The 16,254-nt window shown below is 43.9% G+C and overlaps 1 protein-coding gene across 2 annotated transcripts; it reads right to left on the bottom strand.

The window, feature by feature from the left end:
- Positions 1-802: 802 nt before the first annotated feature.
- On the bottom strand, positions 803-14,517 carry RSRP1 (arginine and serine rich protein 1). Of its 2 annotated transcripts, none has more exons than XM_040337141.1 (5): positions 14,364-14,514; positions 14,102-14,154; positions 8,540-9,184; positions 5,934-6,028; positions 803-1,427 (listed from the first exon to the last, which is right to left on the bottom strand). In XM_040337141.1, exons 1-5 carry the CDS (start codon positions 14,417-14,419, stop codon positions 1,266-1,268), a joined length of 1,011 nt encoding a protein of 336 aa, XP_040193075.1. In that variant the 5' UTR covers positions 14,420-14,514; the 3' UTR covers positions 803-1,265. The 2 variants fall into 2 exon arrangements, with proteins under 2 accessions (XP_040193075.1, XP_040193076.1); XM_040337142.1 differs by lacking the exon at positions 803-1,427 and adding an exon at positions 5,211-5,521 and having other exon boundaries at positions 14,364-14,517.
- Between the last annotated feature and the right edge of the window lie 1,737 nt (positions 14,518-16,254).

The raw sequence follows: 16,254 nt of genomic DNA, 5'->3' as shown, positions 1-16,254 counted from the left end.
ATTAGTAATGGCGACAAACTGCGATTTTTATCGTGACTGCGACATTATGGCGAACACTTGACGCCATTTTGGGACCATTGTCATTTATACAGCAATCATGGCTATAAAAATGCACCGATTACTGTGTAAATGACACTGGCAGGGAAAGGCGAGAAAGGGGTTAAGTGTGTCCTAGGGAGCGATGGGCTACATGTGAGACGACACTGATCTACGCACCCAAGCCCGGGAGCAGTAGATCCAGTGTCCCGTCACAAGGCAGACCAGGAAATGCCTTTACACAGGCATCCCCCTGTTCTGCAGCTCCTTGACACGATCGCGGGCGACCCCGGGGCTCAAGGCAGGCGCGTGCCCGCAACCACGAGATTAAAAGGTACGTCCATATGCGCAGCTGTGCCATTCTGCCGACGTAAATAGTCAGGCAGCGGTCGGCAAGCGGCTAACCTCCTCATATGTTTGCATCTGACCCAGCACCTGCAATATGCCTGCAGTCTGAAAGGCTTCTGTAGCGTTAAAGGAGTTGTAAAGGCAGTTTTTTTTCCCCCCCTTTTATCTTCATGCATTCCATGCATGCAATTTGCATTGAATGTGTTTAGACACCTTAGGGGCAACAGGGCTCCAGTCGAGAGCCCCCATATACTTGATATATTAACTGGTGGTCTATGAAAATATTTACTGTCTGATGAACCCAGTAACATTACTTGTGTTATGTCAGCAAGCAGCATAGGAGGAAATATTCAACATGCTAATATATTCAGTTTTGTTTATTAGTGAACACTTTGAATGAGTACATAGACAAGACCTATTTAATCACTCTTTATTAAATGCAAACACAAAATACAAGATTATGGAATAATCTTTGAACATCTTAGACTACTATTTACTACTTGGAAATACTTTACCATAATTAAATGACAAAAAAAAAAAAAAAAAAAAAACACTGCTGTATATTTCAGAAACACATTTTCTCTAACAAACAGCACAGGAAAAAAAATAAAAAAAAAAGTGCATTTCTTCATGCACAAAAATATAATTTCATATTCAGTTATTTACAAGTAAAGATCCCACCTGAAAATCTTGTGTCCTTCACGAACTAGGCCAAATCTGAAAAATAAGACCCATATTAAAAAGAACCGTTGCTAAACACTGATCAATGATCAGATTAAACAAATCATCCCCATTTCCCTACCCACTTGGTCATAAATACCCTCTATGAAAATATAATCTTTGAAAAAAAAAAAACTGTACAAAAAGTCCAGAAATACAGGCTATCGAGCCCTGCTTTTATGTGCCTCTTTAGGAGATAAGCTTTTTGAGAATGATTTGGCTTCATTGGTCACTGGATGCCACAGCATGTATGGACTTCTATGGTTGTTCGCCATCTGTTCTTTGACCACTTCCACCCTCTCTTGCGACGCAGCTCTAGAACCCTGTGAAATATAAAAAAAAATATAAATAAAAAAAAAGCGGTAAGCTTTATAAGTAAGTGGGGCACTTTGACAGAACAAACATGAAAGAAGAAGAAGAAAAAAAAAAAAAAAAAAAAAAAAAAAAAAGAACCCAAACCGCTAGCCTTAGTGTGGTGCTTAATGTGCGTGCTGTGCAGGGAGAATTTTAATTTTTTTCTCTGAAGCACGATGCGTGCAATTGATAAGACAGTGAGGATGAGATGACACCTCTTCTCCCCACTTCTTTTTAACCCCATTTTTGCCAACAAATGTGCCACATCCATGTGCATTGCCACACAGTTGTGATGCATTTTGCAGTGCTTCTCATTTAACCAGGCTTGCTTGCCAAGTAAAATCATTATTGCAATTACTAGACATGTAAAATTTATAATTATCCAGGCACAGAAAGGGTCAGTTTTGATTAAGGTCTCATGCACACAGGACGTTTAAAAAAAAAAAAGTGTTTAAGGACTTATGCAAACTGCAGAGCTCCAAGAAGCTGCTCCTAAAAGCATTTAAACTTTTATTTTTCTATGCCTGGAAACTCTCCTCCATGTTAGCGCACACTACAGACGGTTTCAGGAGTTTACATGCATATGAGCTTAGAGGCAGAAAAGAAAAAACCCAATTTGGCTAAAGCGCTTAAAATAGCATCTGCAAAGCGCCCTAAGGCTGCATTCACACATTTGCGTAGGAGATTTGCGGCGTTTTGTACCAAGATTTGCCGAGACAAATTGCAGCGTTTTGCCGCGACAAACTGCGTCGTTTTTAACCACGGTTTTGTATAGGTCATTGTCGGCTATTGAAAACGCAGAAGCCGCCCGATACACGCGACAAAAAAAGGGTCCGGGACTGGTTTCAGCTTTAGGCGTGGAGATGTGAACCATCTCCATAGACAATAATGTTATTTTTTCCCCTCCAGCGTATTGTAGCGTCGCGCTTCAGGCGACAAAACGCCTAGGTGTGAATGCAGCCTAAAACAGCGGCTCCATTCACTCCAGTGTGAAAGCCCAAGGGCTGTCAATGGAGCAGTGCGCTGGCAGGGCGTCAGAAAAAGTCCTGCCAGCAGCTTCTTTGGAGCGGTGAACTCACTGCTCCTAAAGCGCCCCTGCCCATTGAAATCAATAGGCAGCGCCGCCGCAGCACTTTGCGGGTGGTTGTAACCATTTTTCAGGCACTAGCAGCCGAAAAGTGCAGCAAAAACGATGGTAAAGCACAGCTAAAAAATAAAAGCGGCGTTTTATCACCAACACCCGGGTGGCTCAGTGTGAAAGGGCACCAACAGCTCCTGCAACTAAACGCTGCTAAAACCCTATGTGCACATGGACACATAGGCTAACATGGAGGGGTGTTTAGAGAAGGACACACACTTCCCTAGAAGCAGCTGTAAAAACCTCCAGTGTGCACAAGTATAAGCAAGAAATACAATGCAATAAGTGTTTGAGGCTCCATTCACTTGACGACCCCAAAGTTGCGACAACATTAGAGTGCAACTTTGGATGGGTGCAACTTGGATACGACTGGCTTTGACCGGTGATAAGGGACAACTGTTGCATTGTATAACATTCAGGTATGACTGCCATGCAACTTTTGAGTGTTAACATTTAAGTTTATGGCTCTCAAGTTGCATGAAAGACCAAAAGTAGTGCATGAACTACTTTGAAGTTGCTGCAACTTTAAAGGGGTTGTAAAGGCAAAAAATAAAATAAAAAAATTCCCTAAATAGCTTCCTTTACCTTAGTGCAGTCTTCCTTTACTTACCTCATCCTTCCATTTTGCTTTTAAATGTCCTTATTTCTTCTGGGAAATCCTCACTTCCTGTTCTTCTGTCTGTAACTACACACAGTAATGTGAGGGTTTCTTCCTGGTGTGGAGAAAGCCTCTTGAGGGGGGGGAGGGTGCAAGCAGGAGTGTCAGGACGCCCACTAACACACAGCTCCTTTATCTGCAAAGTAGAGAGCGTCCTGACCCTCCTGCTCGCCCCGTCAAGGGGGCTTTCTCCACACCAGGGAGAAAGCCTCGCATTAAGGTGTGTAGTTACAGACAGAAGAACAGGAAGTGAGGATTTCTCAGAAGAAATAAAGACATTTAAAAGCAAAATGGAAGGATGAGGTAAGTGAAGGAGGACTGCACTAAGGTAAAGGAAGCCATTTAGGGAAAACATTTTTTTTTTACCTTTACAACCCCTTTAACCACTTAAGACCCGGACCAAAATGCAGCTAAAGAACCAGGCCCCTTTTTGCGATTCGGCACTGCGTCGCTTTAACCGACAATTGCGCGGTCGTGTGACGTGGCTCCCAAACAAAATTAGCGTCCTTTTTTTCCCCCACAAATAGAGCTTTCTTTTGGTGGAATTTGATCACCTCTGCGGTTTTTATTTTTTGCGCTATAAACAAAAATAGTGTTAATGTTGAAAAAAATGCAATATTTTTTACTTTTTGCTATAATAAATATCCCCCAAATTTTCCTCAGTTTAGGCCGATGCGTATTCTTCTACCTATTTTTATTTATTTTTTTACCAAAAATAAGCGTTTATTGATTGGTTTGCGCACAATTTATAGCGTTTACAAAATAGGGGATAGTTTTATTGCATTTTTATTAATTTTTTTTTTTTTTTTTTTTTTTTTACTACCAATAGCGGCGATCAGCGATTTTTTTCGTGACGGCAACATTATGGCGGACACTTCGGACAATTTTGACACATTTTTGGGACCATTGTAATTTTCACAGCAAAAAATGCATTTAAAATGCATTGTTTTCTGTGAAAATGACAATTGCAGTTTGGGAGTTAACCACTAGGGGGCGCTGATGGGGTTATGTGACCTCATGTGTGTTTACAACTGTAGGGGGGTGTGGCTGTAGATGTGATGTCATCGATTGTGAATCCCTATAAAAGGGATCACACGATCGATGCCGCCGCCACAGTGAAGAACGGGGAAGCTGTGCTTACATACAGCTCTCCCCGTTCTTCAGCACCGGGGACCGATCGCTGGACTCCAGCGGCGATCGGGTCCGCGAGTCCCGAGGCCGCGGAGCTTCGGACCGGGTCGCGAGCATGCGACCCACGGCTGGGCATTATACAATCACATACAGGTACGCAATTGTGCCCAGCCGTGCCATTCTGCCGACGTACATTGGCGTTAGGCGGTCCTTAAGTGGTTAAGTCACACATATATAAATGGTTATCATTGGGAAATGACTTGTCATGAGACTTTGATGTCCACAGTTGCATGACAAGTTGCACAAGTGTGAATGGAGTCTAAATGCCGTAGACTGGCAGTCTCCCAAAAGGGTTACAAATAAATTATAAAATCTGTCCATCATACACCAGGTTGTTTGTTTTTTACATAGTTTATTTTGAATTTGCTAAAACTATCCCAGCAATGTATATTCAAATACAGACCCACTTGGGGAGTTGAAAGAATTCTCCCCTAAATACAGTGCAAATGCCAACCAATAAAGCTCTTTGTTCGCCATGTTACAGCAAATACTGCGAGTCAAAAGAACAGAAAAATACAACCATCTGAGAACAGTAAACTTATCTGCAAGTGATGCAGGCCTCTTCTTCCATTTATTCTTAATCTGGAACATAGTTAATACATTATGAAGGTTACCTGTACCTGGGCTTGTGAAATACCACTCATAAGGGATTTTCAATGACCCCATAATGTAGAAATGGAGGGGTGTGTATGCACGTGGAAACTTAAACGATTGTATTTACTATACCCCCCCAAAAGGGCCACATAATAAAGTGGCATTTGTTCACAAAAAAAAAAAAAAAAAAACCCACACACCCCATTGCTGACAATTTACTATGTAGTCTTAAAATGGAGAGAACAAAAAACCCCACTTATCTACTGGATTAAACCAATTTCTTGAACCATTAAAAACAGGCATATGTGATGACAGACCAGGCTATAAAAACTGGCCCTGTAAAAAACATGGCGGCCTAGAATTGTGGGTGAAGATAAAGTGCCAACAGTGTACTTTTCCCAAGTATAACCCCAATACCAATGTCCAACCACAACATTACCACCCGGTTCTCATCCTCAAAGGCTGGTTTTCATTATTCTTTTCTATGAAAACAGAAAAGGCATTTAAACTGAATTCTGATCTGAAATGGGGGAAAACAGCATTACCAGATTTTATTCAAAAGCAAAAATTCTAGTCCAGCACTTCCATTGCCAACGTCTGTAACATTTCAATGCATTTGTAGTGCCAGGTCAACTACCGCTGAGGTCTAGATATCAACTCCTGCAATAGTTGACCCTGCACTGTTGGGCTCAAACCAGGAAACAGATGCATGCTCTCCATCAGAACTGGCAAAGCAGGATGTGTTTCACTGCACTGTTGAATTTCAGCTTTAACCCTGTTACAGCTGGACGTTTGATGTATAAAAACACGACACCAATATGGCCATCCATATTAAATGTCAAAGTCTAATACAGGGTGTTAAAACACTGAAACACCCAATTATATAAAACATACCTCAGCTATTTTCTTTAGGCTATCAGGTAGTTCAACCTCCCTTCCAAGGGCTTTTGAGGCATTCTTTTTTGCGATTTCCAACAGCTTCAACTTTTCTGTAAAATAAATAAGAAAACCTTTTTTAAAGGTCGTCTCAAAGTAGTATGGAGAGTTAATGCATTCCTCCTCTGATTTGACACCACAATCTACAAGTATCTGGCCATTTAAAGCTACTCTAGAGGGTTACACATGGACACAGTTGGAAGAGCTTGTTATGGGTTTTAATGAATGCAAGATATCAATAAATGTGGTATGTTAGTAAGCTGATATTTGCTGGCCTGCACAAGGCTTGCGGGGGGGGGGGGGGGGGGTGTATCCCCAAGAATGAAAAAACATTAACCAATTAGTTCATTAAAGCATTTGTTACCCCAACACTTCACATTCCTGAAATCTGGCTCTTGCAACATGTACTTGTATGAAAAAGTATATAGTTCTCTTTGCATTGCTTCATTTGTGCGAAATCCCTGGTGTTCCTCCTAGGAGCTCTGCTTTCCCCATTTCAAATTGACCACACTAGGCATAGGAGCACATCCTTCCCAGCATGGTCAGTTCTCTAGCTTTCCTCCAATGATCAGACTTGTCCCGACACACCCATTCACTGGGAAACTCAGGCTGCATTCACACCTGAGCGTTTTGTCGCCTGAAGCGCGACATATATGTGCCCAGTAAGCAAGTGGTTAATGCATTCTCCGATACTTACCGGAGGTCCCTCTAGAGCCAGCAATGTTGCAGGAGTGTCTCGACTGCTCGGGACCCCCCCTCATTGGCTGAGACAGCACCGTGGTGCCATTGATTCCCGCTGTCAAAGTCAGTCAGTCAGCCAGCCAGCCAGCCAGCCAATGAGGAGAGAAAGGGGGCAGGGCCAGGCCCTGGCTCAGCTCGGGTGCCCCCATAACAAGCTGCTTGCTGTGGGGGCACTCAACAGGAGGGAGGGGCCAAGAACACAGAAGAGGGACCCAAGAACTGGAAGATCCGGGCTGCTCTGTGCAAAACCATTACACAGAGCAGGCAAGTATAACATGTTTGTTTTGTTTTTAATTTAAAAACACTAATGGCGCGTACACACAATCATTTATCGTCATGAAAAAAAACTATGTTTTCAGGATGTAGAAAAAAAAAAATAAGTTTCCAACTTCATCATTAAAACGACGTTGCCCACACACTATCGTTTTTTAAAAAATGCTCTAGCAAAACGCGGTGACGTACAACGGCACTATAAAGGGGAAGTTCCATGCGGATGACGTCACCCTTGGGGCTGCTTTAGCCGATTCCGTGTTAGTAAAAGACGATTTGCACTTTTCTGTCTGTTACAGCGTGATGAATGTGCTTACTCCATTATGTTTTACCAAAACGAGCGCTCCCGTCTCAACTTGCTTCTGAGCATGCGTGGATTTTTAACATCGTTTTAGCCCACACACGATCATTTTTTACAACCCGACATAGTTTAAAATGTCGTTTAAAAAAATGTAGCATGCTCGAAAAAAAAAATTGGGCGTCTTTCAGAAGCCGAAAAATTATGTGAAGCCCACACACGGTCATTTTAAATGACATTTTTTTTTTTTTTAAAACTACGTTTTTTTCATGCCGAAATACGATCGTGTGTACGCGGAATGAGGCTTTAGTATAACTTTAAGAGCATTATCTATGGTTAAGAATTTTGCAGGCCTTCTACTTGTCAGGCTGCCTCCAGCTTTATGGATTAGGAACATGTATGCAGTAAGTGAACACAGAACTCCTGTTATTTCCTACTGGCTCTAAATCAGGGGCTCAAGCACTGATCGACAGGAAACCTTTTCATAAAGTCAGCAATGACATGTGTTTTTTTTATGTACATACTTCTTTGAATCTCCCAGAACTTTTCCAACCTGCAGATGCACTCAAACATTTTGTCTCTTTCAGAAATAGTCCCAAGTTCACAACTGTCTGAAACAGATGTGTCCACTAGATCACCTTTTCCAATCAGGGTGCCTTGAGGTTTCTTCAGTGGTGCCTTAGCAAAATGCATATAAGCCGACGAGTGGCTGAAGCCTGCCTTTTAGTTACAAAAAGTCACAGGTTTTCATTGTGCACCATTACAACCTTCTAGCTGCCGATGTCTTAACAACCAAAGGCATTAACGGTTGATAAGTCGCCTGCATAGCATCCTCGTTTGTCCCTCCCCTGCCCCTCTCTACCAACTAGTAAGTACCAGGTTTGTAAAAAATGTGTACATTTGCTTTGAAAGAATAAATCACCTCTACTGTTGGGTGTCTTACATGCGCGGATGTTGCTACACAGCGTAAAACTAGTAGAATAATTTTTACATTTTAGAAGGGGGGTGCCTGGAGATTGTCCATCATTTTTAAAGGTTGCCTTGACTGTAAAAAGGTTGAGAAACACTTATTAGATAAGAGATACAAAATTACAAAGTTGGAAGGAAAAGAAAGTATATTCTGCAGTCTTTTCTTAGGCAATTGCTTCCTTAGATATATGCAAACTTGGCATCCTTTTGTGTTACTTGGTGCCCCCTTTTATTGTGGGACCGATGTTAAAGAACAAATCGTCTCCCAAAATAAAATATATCTTACCTTTCTCACTTAGGCGCAGTGGTGTCCTGCTACCAGAATGGCTTCTAGAACGGCTTCTCCAACTTCTGAATGTAGGAGAGTAGGGACGCCTTGCAAAGCCATAGAATCTTCTGCTATGTGATGGAGAACGGCTTCTTGAATAGCGTCTTCCACGAAAAGAACGGGACCGGCTACGTGACCTGTATCGAGGAGGAGACCTGTAATATCTTCTGTAAGCAGGTGAATATCTTCTTCTCAGGCGTGGGCTGTATGATCGGGAACGGCTTCTAGAGTAGGACCTGGAACGGCTACGAGAATACGAGCTGGAGCTTTTTCTGCTTCTTTTCTGCCTATATTTTCTATCACGGGAAGGAGAGCGAGCCCTACGCCTGCTACTTGACCGCGAAGAACTAGACGTGCTGGATCCGCCACTAGAGCTACTAGAGCTGCTGGAGGAACAGGAAGACCGGCTGGAACATGAAGACCTGCTGGAACATGAAGACCTGCTACTGATAGAACGAGTCTTGGATCTTGATCGAGATGGCCTCTCTTTTGGTGAGCTCAAGCTCAAATCATCCATAAAGTTGGTCATTTTATTTGTTTGCAGTTTACTGGAATCACTTTCAAAACTTTGATTAAGTTTCCTGTTTTCATTGCAAACAGCATCTGTAGGTGGGAAAAAACAAAAATATATATTTTTTTTTTATTTATTTATTTTAAAAGGAAGAAAACCCTCTTTTTCCTCTGAAGGAAAAAAAAAAAACACACAAACAAAACCCTGCAAGAGAAAAGGCATAATGAGCTAGTATGCATAGCATACTAGCTCATTATGGATGACTTACCCGAGATCGAAGCCCCCGAATCGCTCCTCGTTCCCCCTCCGCTGCCATGTTGCCTACGAGTCCCTTCCGTGTATCGCCGCTTTGACAATGACGTTACTCCCGTGTGCATGCACGCGGGACCGGCACGATCCCCACGCATGCACAGGTTTCGGCATTATCCCATTGATAAAAATGGCACTCTCAGTGCGCCTGCGCTGTTGTCTACAGCGCGCATACGCGGTTGACATCGGTGCAGTCCTTTCTGCAAATATCTTCTCAACCGTGTAGGTCAAGGAGATATTTCTTGCACCTACAGGTAAGCCTTACTCTAAGCTTACCTGTAGGTGCAAGTGGTCAGATATGTCTACTGATACGCCGACGTATCTCTCTCTGAATCCAGCTATACATGTCATTTCAGGTTTCTTAGACCACAGAGATGATTGGGGATGTTGCGGTCCTCAATCATCTCTATGGTAAGCTGGCAGAACAGGAAGACTGACACACAAAATTATTGCCGATGGCACCCAAACAGTTCTTACAATGGCCAGCTTTCATTTATGTTAAACCTTTATCCCAAGTGGGGATGAAAACCACTTAACTACTTGAAGCCCAAATGACGTCCTGGGCTTTGTGGGACTAGATCTGAATGATGCTTGAAGCTACAGGCATCATTCGGATATCAGCATTTTCAGCCAGCGATACCCTACACCAGGGATTTGCAATTAGTGGACCTCCAGCTGTTGCAGAACTACAAGTCCCATGAGGCAAAGCAAGACTGACAGCCACAAGCATGACACCCAGAGGCATGATGGGACTTGTAGTTTTGCAACAGCTGGAGGTCCGCTAATCGCATATCCCTGCCCTACAGCATAGGAACGATCATAGCGGCTGTTCCGCCGCTTGATCGTTCCTATGGGCGGCGAAAGGGACGCCCCCTCCGGTGCTTCTACCAACTCACCTGAGCGATCGGTGAGTCGGCGACAGGAACCACCGGCCCCCGACTGCCGATCACAGAGATTTCCAGCAGACCAGATGTTCGAAGTCTCTATGATCATCGGAAACTGGGCGCGATGATATGACGTCACGCCCAGCCTCTGCATTCAAAAAACTGCGCCGCTTCGGCTGTGTCTTATTGACCCCATATCTCACTGTAAAGAGGTCATGTCATGCCATATTCCTATTACAAGGGATGTTTACATTTTTTGTAATAGGGAAAAAAAAGTGATCAAAACTAAATTTTATTAATAATATTATATTATTATTATCAAAATGTAAAAAAATAAATAAAAAGTGAAATTAACAATAATAAAAAAATAGTGTTTTGGGGTTCCATGTAATTTTCTATCAAAAAAATAAAATAATGGATGATTTTTACATGTAGAAAAGAAGTGTCAGAATTGGCCCAGGGCTGAAGTGGTTCAAGTGTTAGTTGGACCTCATTAGTCAAGCCATCTAGAACCACGTATAAGCAGGCTGAACATACCCAAGTTGTTCAATCAACTTTGGCACTTCCATCCAGAGAGGAGACACCCTTTAGTCCTGGTTTATACTATGAATTGCACAGCATTCCTATGCAATTCAAGCCCATTCGATTTGAAAAGACACAAATCGCATGGCATCATAGCCAGTTTCCCTAAGGGTCCTTTCACACGTGCGGACCGTTTTTTATATCAGTTTATCATTTTTTTTTTTTGTTAGAACTTTATTTTTATTACATATTTTGATGAAAAACGGATGTTAGCGGATCAGATATTAAACGGATCGTCCGCTAACATCCGTTTTTCGTCCGTTCCGTTTTTTTGACGGAAGAAAATTGGGTTTTCTTCCGTTCAAAAAAACGGAGCTTAACGGAGACGGATGTTAACGGATGCTCATCCGCTAACATACGCAATCCCATTGGAAAGCATTGCAGTCCGTAAACGGACGTATTAACCAGTTAAGCCCCGGACCAATATGCAGCCTAAAGACCCAAGGTGTTTTTACAGTTCGGGACTGCGTCGCTTTAACAGACAATTGCGCGGTCGTGCGACGTGGCTCCCAAACAAAATTGGCGTCCTTTTTTCCCCACAAATAGAGCTTTCTTTTGGTGGTATTTGATCACATCTGCGGTTTTTAGTTTTTGCGCTATAAACAAAAATAGAGCGACAATTTTGAAAAAAAATGCAATATTTTTTACTGTAATAAATATCCCCCAAAAACATATATAAAAACATTTTTTTTCCTCAGTTTAGGCCGATACGTATTCTTTTACCTATTTTTAAAAAAAAAAAAAAAAAAAAAAAAAAAAAAAAAAAAAAAAAAAAATCGCAATAAGCGTTTATCGATTGGTTTGCGCAAAATTTATAGCGTTTACAAAATAGGGGATAGTTTTATTGCATTTTTATAAAAATTTTTTTTTTTTTTTTACTACTAATGGCGGCGATCAGCAATTTTTTTCGTGACTGCGACATTATGGCGGACACTTCGGACAATTTTGACACATTTTTGGGACCATTGTCATTTTCACAGCAAAAAATGCATTTAAATTGCATTCTTTATTGTGAAAATGACAGTTGCAGTTTGGGAGTTAACCACAGGTGGCGCTGTAGGAGTTAGGGTTCACCTAGTATGTGTTTACAACTGTAGGGGGGTGTGGCTGTAGGAATGACGTCATCGATCGTGTCTTCCCTATAAAGGGAATGACGCGATCGATGCGCCGACACTCCCCGTTCTTCAGCTCCGGGGAGCGATCGCGACGGAGCGGCTATAAACAAATAGCCGCGCCGTGGTCCCGGATCGCTCCCCGAGCGGACCCGACCTCCGCATGTAGCGGGGGGGGGGGGGTCCCGATCGGACCCCCCACCCGCTAATAGGCGAGGACGTACATGTACGCCCATGTGCCTGTACGTGCCATATTGTGGACGTATATGTACATGCGGGGGTCGGGAACTGGTTAAAGGACCCTAAGATGACGACGTAAGGTACCCAAAGTTCACGGAAGAATCGGCTCAGGGTGGGACGGCACTGGACCCCTGAACAGTATATGTCCTTATATTAAGTCAGCACCTACAGTATTTTTAGCTACTGTCTTAACTTGGGGGGGGGGGGGGGGGTTGAGACTGAGGCTCCATTTTAGCTTTCAATAGGGGGCACTTTTACCTCCTTCCTGCCCAGGACAATTTTCATCTTTACCATCGTTGGCTTGTTCCCTTGATCCGTAATGAGCGGTGGCCTACAGACACCGCTAACCACCGATCACCTTGCCCCCCTGAGGGTGCATGCATGCACAGCAAGAATGGGAGGGCGTCATGACGTCCACCCAGCTATACAATCAGATTGCATAGTGTACAGTTGGCATTCGAATTTCTGGTCACTCCCCCTCCACACAGCAAGATAATGGTGAGAAAAGAAGGCAATTAACACTTGTCTGCAGGTCCGACAGAATCGATGTCTGCTGGCCATCCGGCGATTGCGGTACAGAAAGGCAGAACAGGGATCTGCCTATGTAAACAGGATCCCCATTCTGACAGAGGACAATATGGAGATCTGCTGTTCCTAGTGGTCATGAACAGCAATCTGTGTGTTGTCCCAGTGAGCCCACACACACACACAGTTAACCCTATATAATTATACAATATATATATATATATATATATATATATATACACATACATACACACACACACACACACACACACACACACACTTTGTAGATGCAATCAATATATGCTTATTGTGATATTTTTCTTTTATCAAAGATATGTAGCAGAATACATATTGACCTAAAATTATGAAGAAATTCGATTTTTTTATTGGTAAGATATTATAGCAAAAAAATTATTTTTATTTTTTACAATTGTCTTTTGTTTATAGCACAACAAATAAAACCCACAGGAGGTGATGAAACACTAATTGTAGGATAAAAAATAAAAATAAATTGTTTAGGTACAATGTCGCAGGATTGCGCAATTGTCAGTTAAAGTGATGAAGTGCCGAGTAATGTCCCCTGGCGGATTTTGCCCGTTCTGTCCTGTGCAGGCGCAGCAAACCTCCTGCGCCGGCGCAGCAGACCTACGGAAATTGCCGAAACTCAACACACGTCTCAGTCACCTGGACACGGCGCATGAGCACAATATTGTGCCACACGCTGCCGATGCTCGCTCCACTCTGCAAGGGGGGGGCGTGCATATTACAATTATATCGTGTAAGGGGCGGATGCCACAAAGGCGCCCATCAACGGTGCAAAACTCACCCTTTTCATAAACCCGCCCGCCCTGCAGGCGATATAATAGTAATACACAGGCCACCGAGGGCAGGTGTATTGCAGACAATATAATAGTAATACACCCGCCCTCGGTGGCCTGTGTATTACTATTATATCGCCTGCAGGGGGGGGCGGGTGTATGAAAAGGAGGGCGAGTATTGCACCATTGATGGGCGACTTTGTGGCATCCGTCCCTTACACGATATAATTGTAATATGCACCCCCCCCTTGCAGAGTGGAGCGAATATCGGCAGCATGCGGCAACGACTGTCACAATGCCCTGTTCATTGCGCAAGCGCAGTCTACAGCTCAGGCCCAGCTCTTAATGTTCGGTAATTTTCGGAACTAAAACGCTGCGCCTGCGCAGTCCAGGGCGGGCATAATCCGCCAAAGGGACACATCTCAGCAGAACACTGGATCGCAAAAAATGCCCGATCATTAAAAGGGGGGGGGTTAACTCCTTCTGGGGCTGAAGTGGTTAATGTCCCTGATTACAGTCATGAAAAAGCACTCACTCACCTTGTATTTTGGAGCTGTAGTTCCCATTGCGATCGGTACCATCAGACGAGATCCTGCAAATAAAGACATCAGGATTAATTAACAATTTAAAACATGACAGTGAAATAAAAGAAGTAAACGTTTCATAGAGTACACCACACGCCCTGTGAGAGATCGCAAAATGGCGGAGGAAGAGCGCGAGATGGCCGCTCCAATAGACAGCAGCGACCATAATAATAAACAAACGCACGTTCCCCAGACAGATACACAGAGAAGCCCTTACACATTGCTCGGTGTGTTTCCGTGCTCCGGCACTTCCATCTCCACTGTACGAGTCATGGCAGAGACCTGGTACGGTACAACGAGCGCTCGGCGACGATACCAATGTGTGTCCACTTCTCCCGCTACCTTCTCTGAGTAATCTGAAGGGAAGATTCTAGAACTGAGACAGGAAGGCGGGGAATACACTGGAGCTTCGTGATTGGTGGGCTGCTAATAAGCTCCGTTACAGATTGGATGGTGGGAGCTGTCAATAACCAGCGAGTAACTCACTCTCAGTAACTGTGGAAAGGGAAGGATTGTTCTAGAAACCAGTAAACTAGTACAAACCAGTTCTCTGACGTTGCTTGTTGATTCCGCGACGTGCAGACTTGTTGTGTTATTATTATAATATTATTATAAAACCGTGAAAGGCGATTTTTGACGCGAGTTGAAGCAATGCCTGTGTAATCTTGAGGTCTATGGTGTGACAAGCCTAGGTTTACATTGGAGAGATATGAGGGATCAAATCGCATGACAAGTCGCAGCCTATTGGTGGCAATGGCACTGTTTCAATTGGTGCAACACCGATTTTGCGGGGGCGTAGATTAGGGGGAGCTGGAGTGCAGTAGGCTGGAGGGGCTGAGTTTTGAAGCCAGCCAAGAGCCGAATCGCTGGGTGCCGCTGTCACATAAAGTCCCGCCTCCTGGTATGGCTCCTTTGACAGAGAGCACACTTGTCCAATGCTGGGAGCCAATCCAAGAGGCGGGACTTGTGTGATGGCGGGCACTCGGCGGTTCAAATTAAAGCTGACACAGCATGAGACGCCGTCCTGTGTGTTGATCCGGCCGACTCTCCTCTGTGATTCCCTGCACAGGTGAGGCTGCATAGATGGGCACTGGTGAGGCTGCATAGATGGGCACTGGTGAGGGTGCATAGATGGGCACTGGTGAGGCTGCATAAATGGGCACAGCTGAGCCCTGCATTCTTTATGTGGCGCACTGCTGAGCCCTGCATACTTTATGTAGCGCACTTCTGAGCCCTGCATTCTTTATGTAGCGCACTTCTGAGCCCTGCATTCTTTATGTAGCGCACTTCTGTGCCCTGCATTCTTTATGTAGCACATTCCTGAGCCCTGCATTCTTTATGTAGCGCACTTCTGAGTCCTGCATTTTTGATGTAGCGCACTTCTGAGCCCTGTATTCTTTATGTAGCGCACTTCTGAGCCCTGCATTCTTTATGTAGCGCACTTCTGAGCCCTGCATTCTTTATGTAGCGCACATCTGAGCCCTGCATTCTTTATGTAGTACATTCCTGAGCCCTGCATTCTTTATGTAGCGCACTTCTGAGCCCTGCATTCTTTATGTAGCGCATTCCTGAGCCCTGCATTCTTTATGTAGCGCACTTCTGAGCCCTGCATTCTTTATGTAGCGCACTTCTGAGCCCTGCATTCTTTATGTAGCGCACTTCTGAGCCCTGCATTCTTTATGTAGCGCACTTCTGAGCCCTGCATTCTTTATGTAGCCCACTTCTGAACCCTGCATTCTTTATGTAGCGCATTCCTGAGCCCTGCATTCTTTATGTAGCACACTTCTGAGCCCTGCATTCTTTATGTAGCGCACTTCTGAGCCCTGCATTCTTTATGTAGCGCATTCCTGTGCCCTGCATTCTTTATGTAGCGCATCTCTGAGCCCTGCATTCTTTATGTAGCGCACCTCTGAGCCCTGCATTCTTTATGTAGCGCATCTCTGAGCCCTGCATTCTTTATGTAGCGCACCTCTGAGCCCTGCATTCTTTATGTAGCGCACCTCTGAGCCCTACATTCTTTATGTAGAACACCTCTGAGCCCTGCATTCTTTATGTGGCATGCTCCTGAGCGCTCCTTAGCCCTGCATTCTTTATGTAGCGCACCTCTG

Source organism: Rana temporaria, chromosome 2, assembly GCF_905171775.1.
Source record: "Rana temporaria chromosome 2, aRanTem1.1, whole genome shotgun sequence".
Taxonomy (NCBI): domain Eukaryota; kingdom Metazoa; phylum Chordata; class Amphibia; order Anura; family Ranidae; genus Rana; species Rana temporaria.
This window is presented reverse-complemented; position numbering and strand designations above follow the sequence as displayed.

What these genes read in the sequence shown, in the direction of transcription:
- RSRP1 (XM_040337141.1), bottom strand. Translation starts at nt 14,419, where the DNA reads ATGACTCGTACAGTGGAGATGGAAGTGCCGGAGCACGGAAACACACCG. An exon ending in CTACAGCTCCAAAATACAAG is followed by an intron (nt 9,185 to 14,101) that starts GTGAGTGAGTGC and finishes TCCCACCTACAG; the next exon opens with ATGCTGTTTGCAATGAAAAC. An exon ending in GCCTAAAGAAAATAGCTGAG is followed by an intron (nt 1,428 to 5,933) that starts GTATGTTTTATA and finishes TATATTTCACAG; the next exon opens with GGTTCTAGAGCTGCGTCGCA.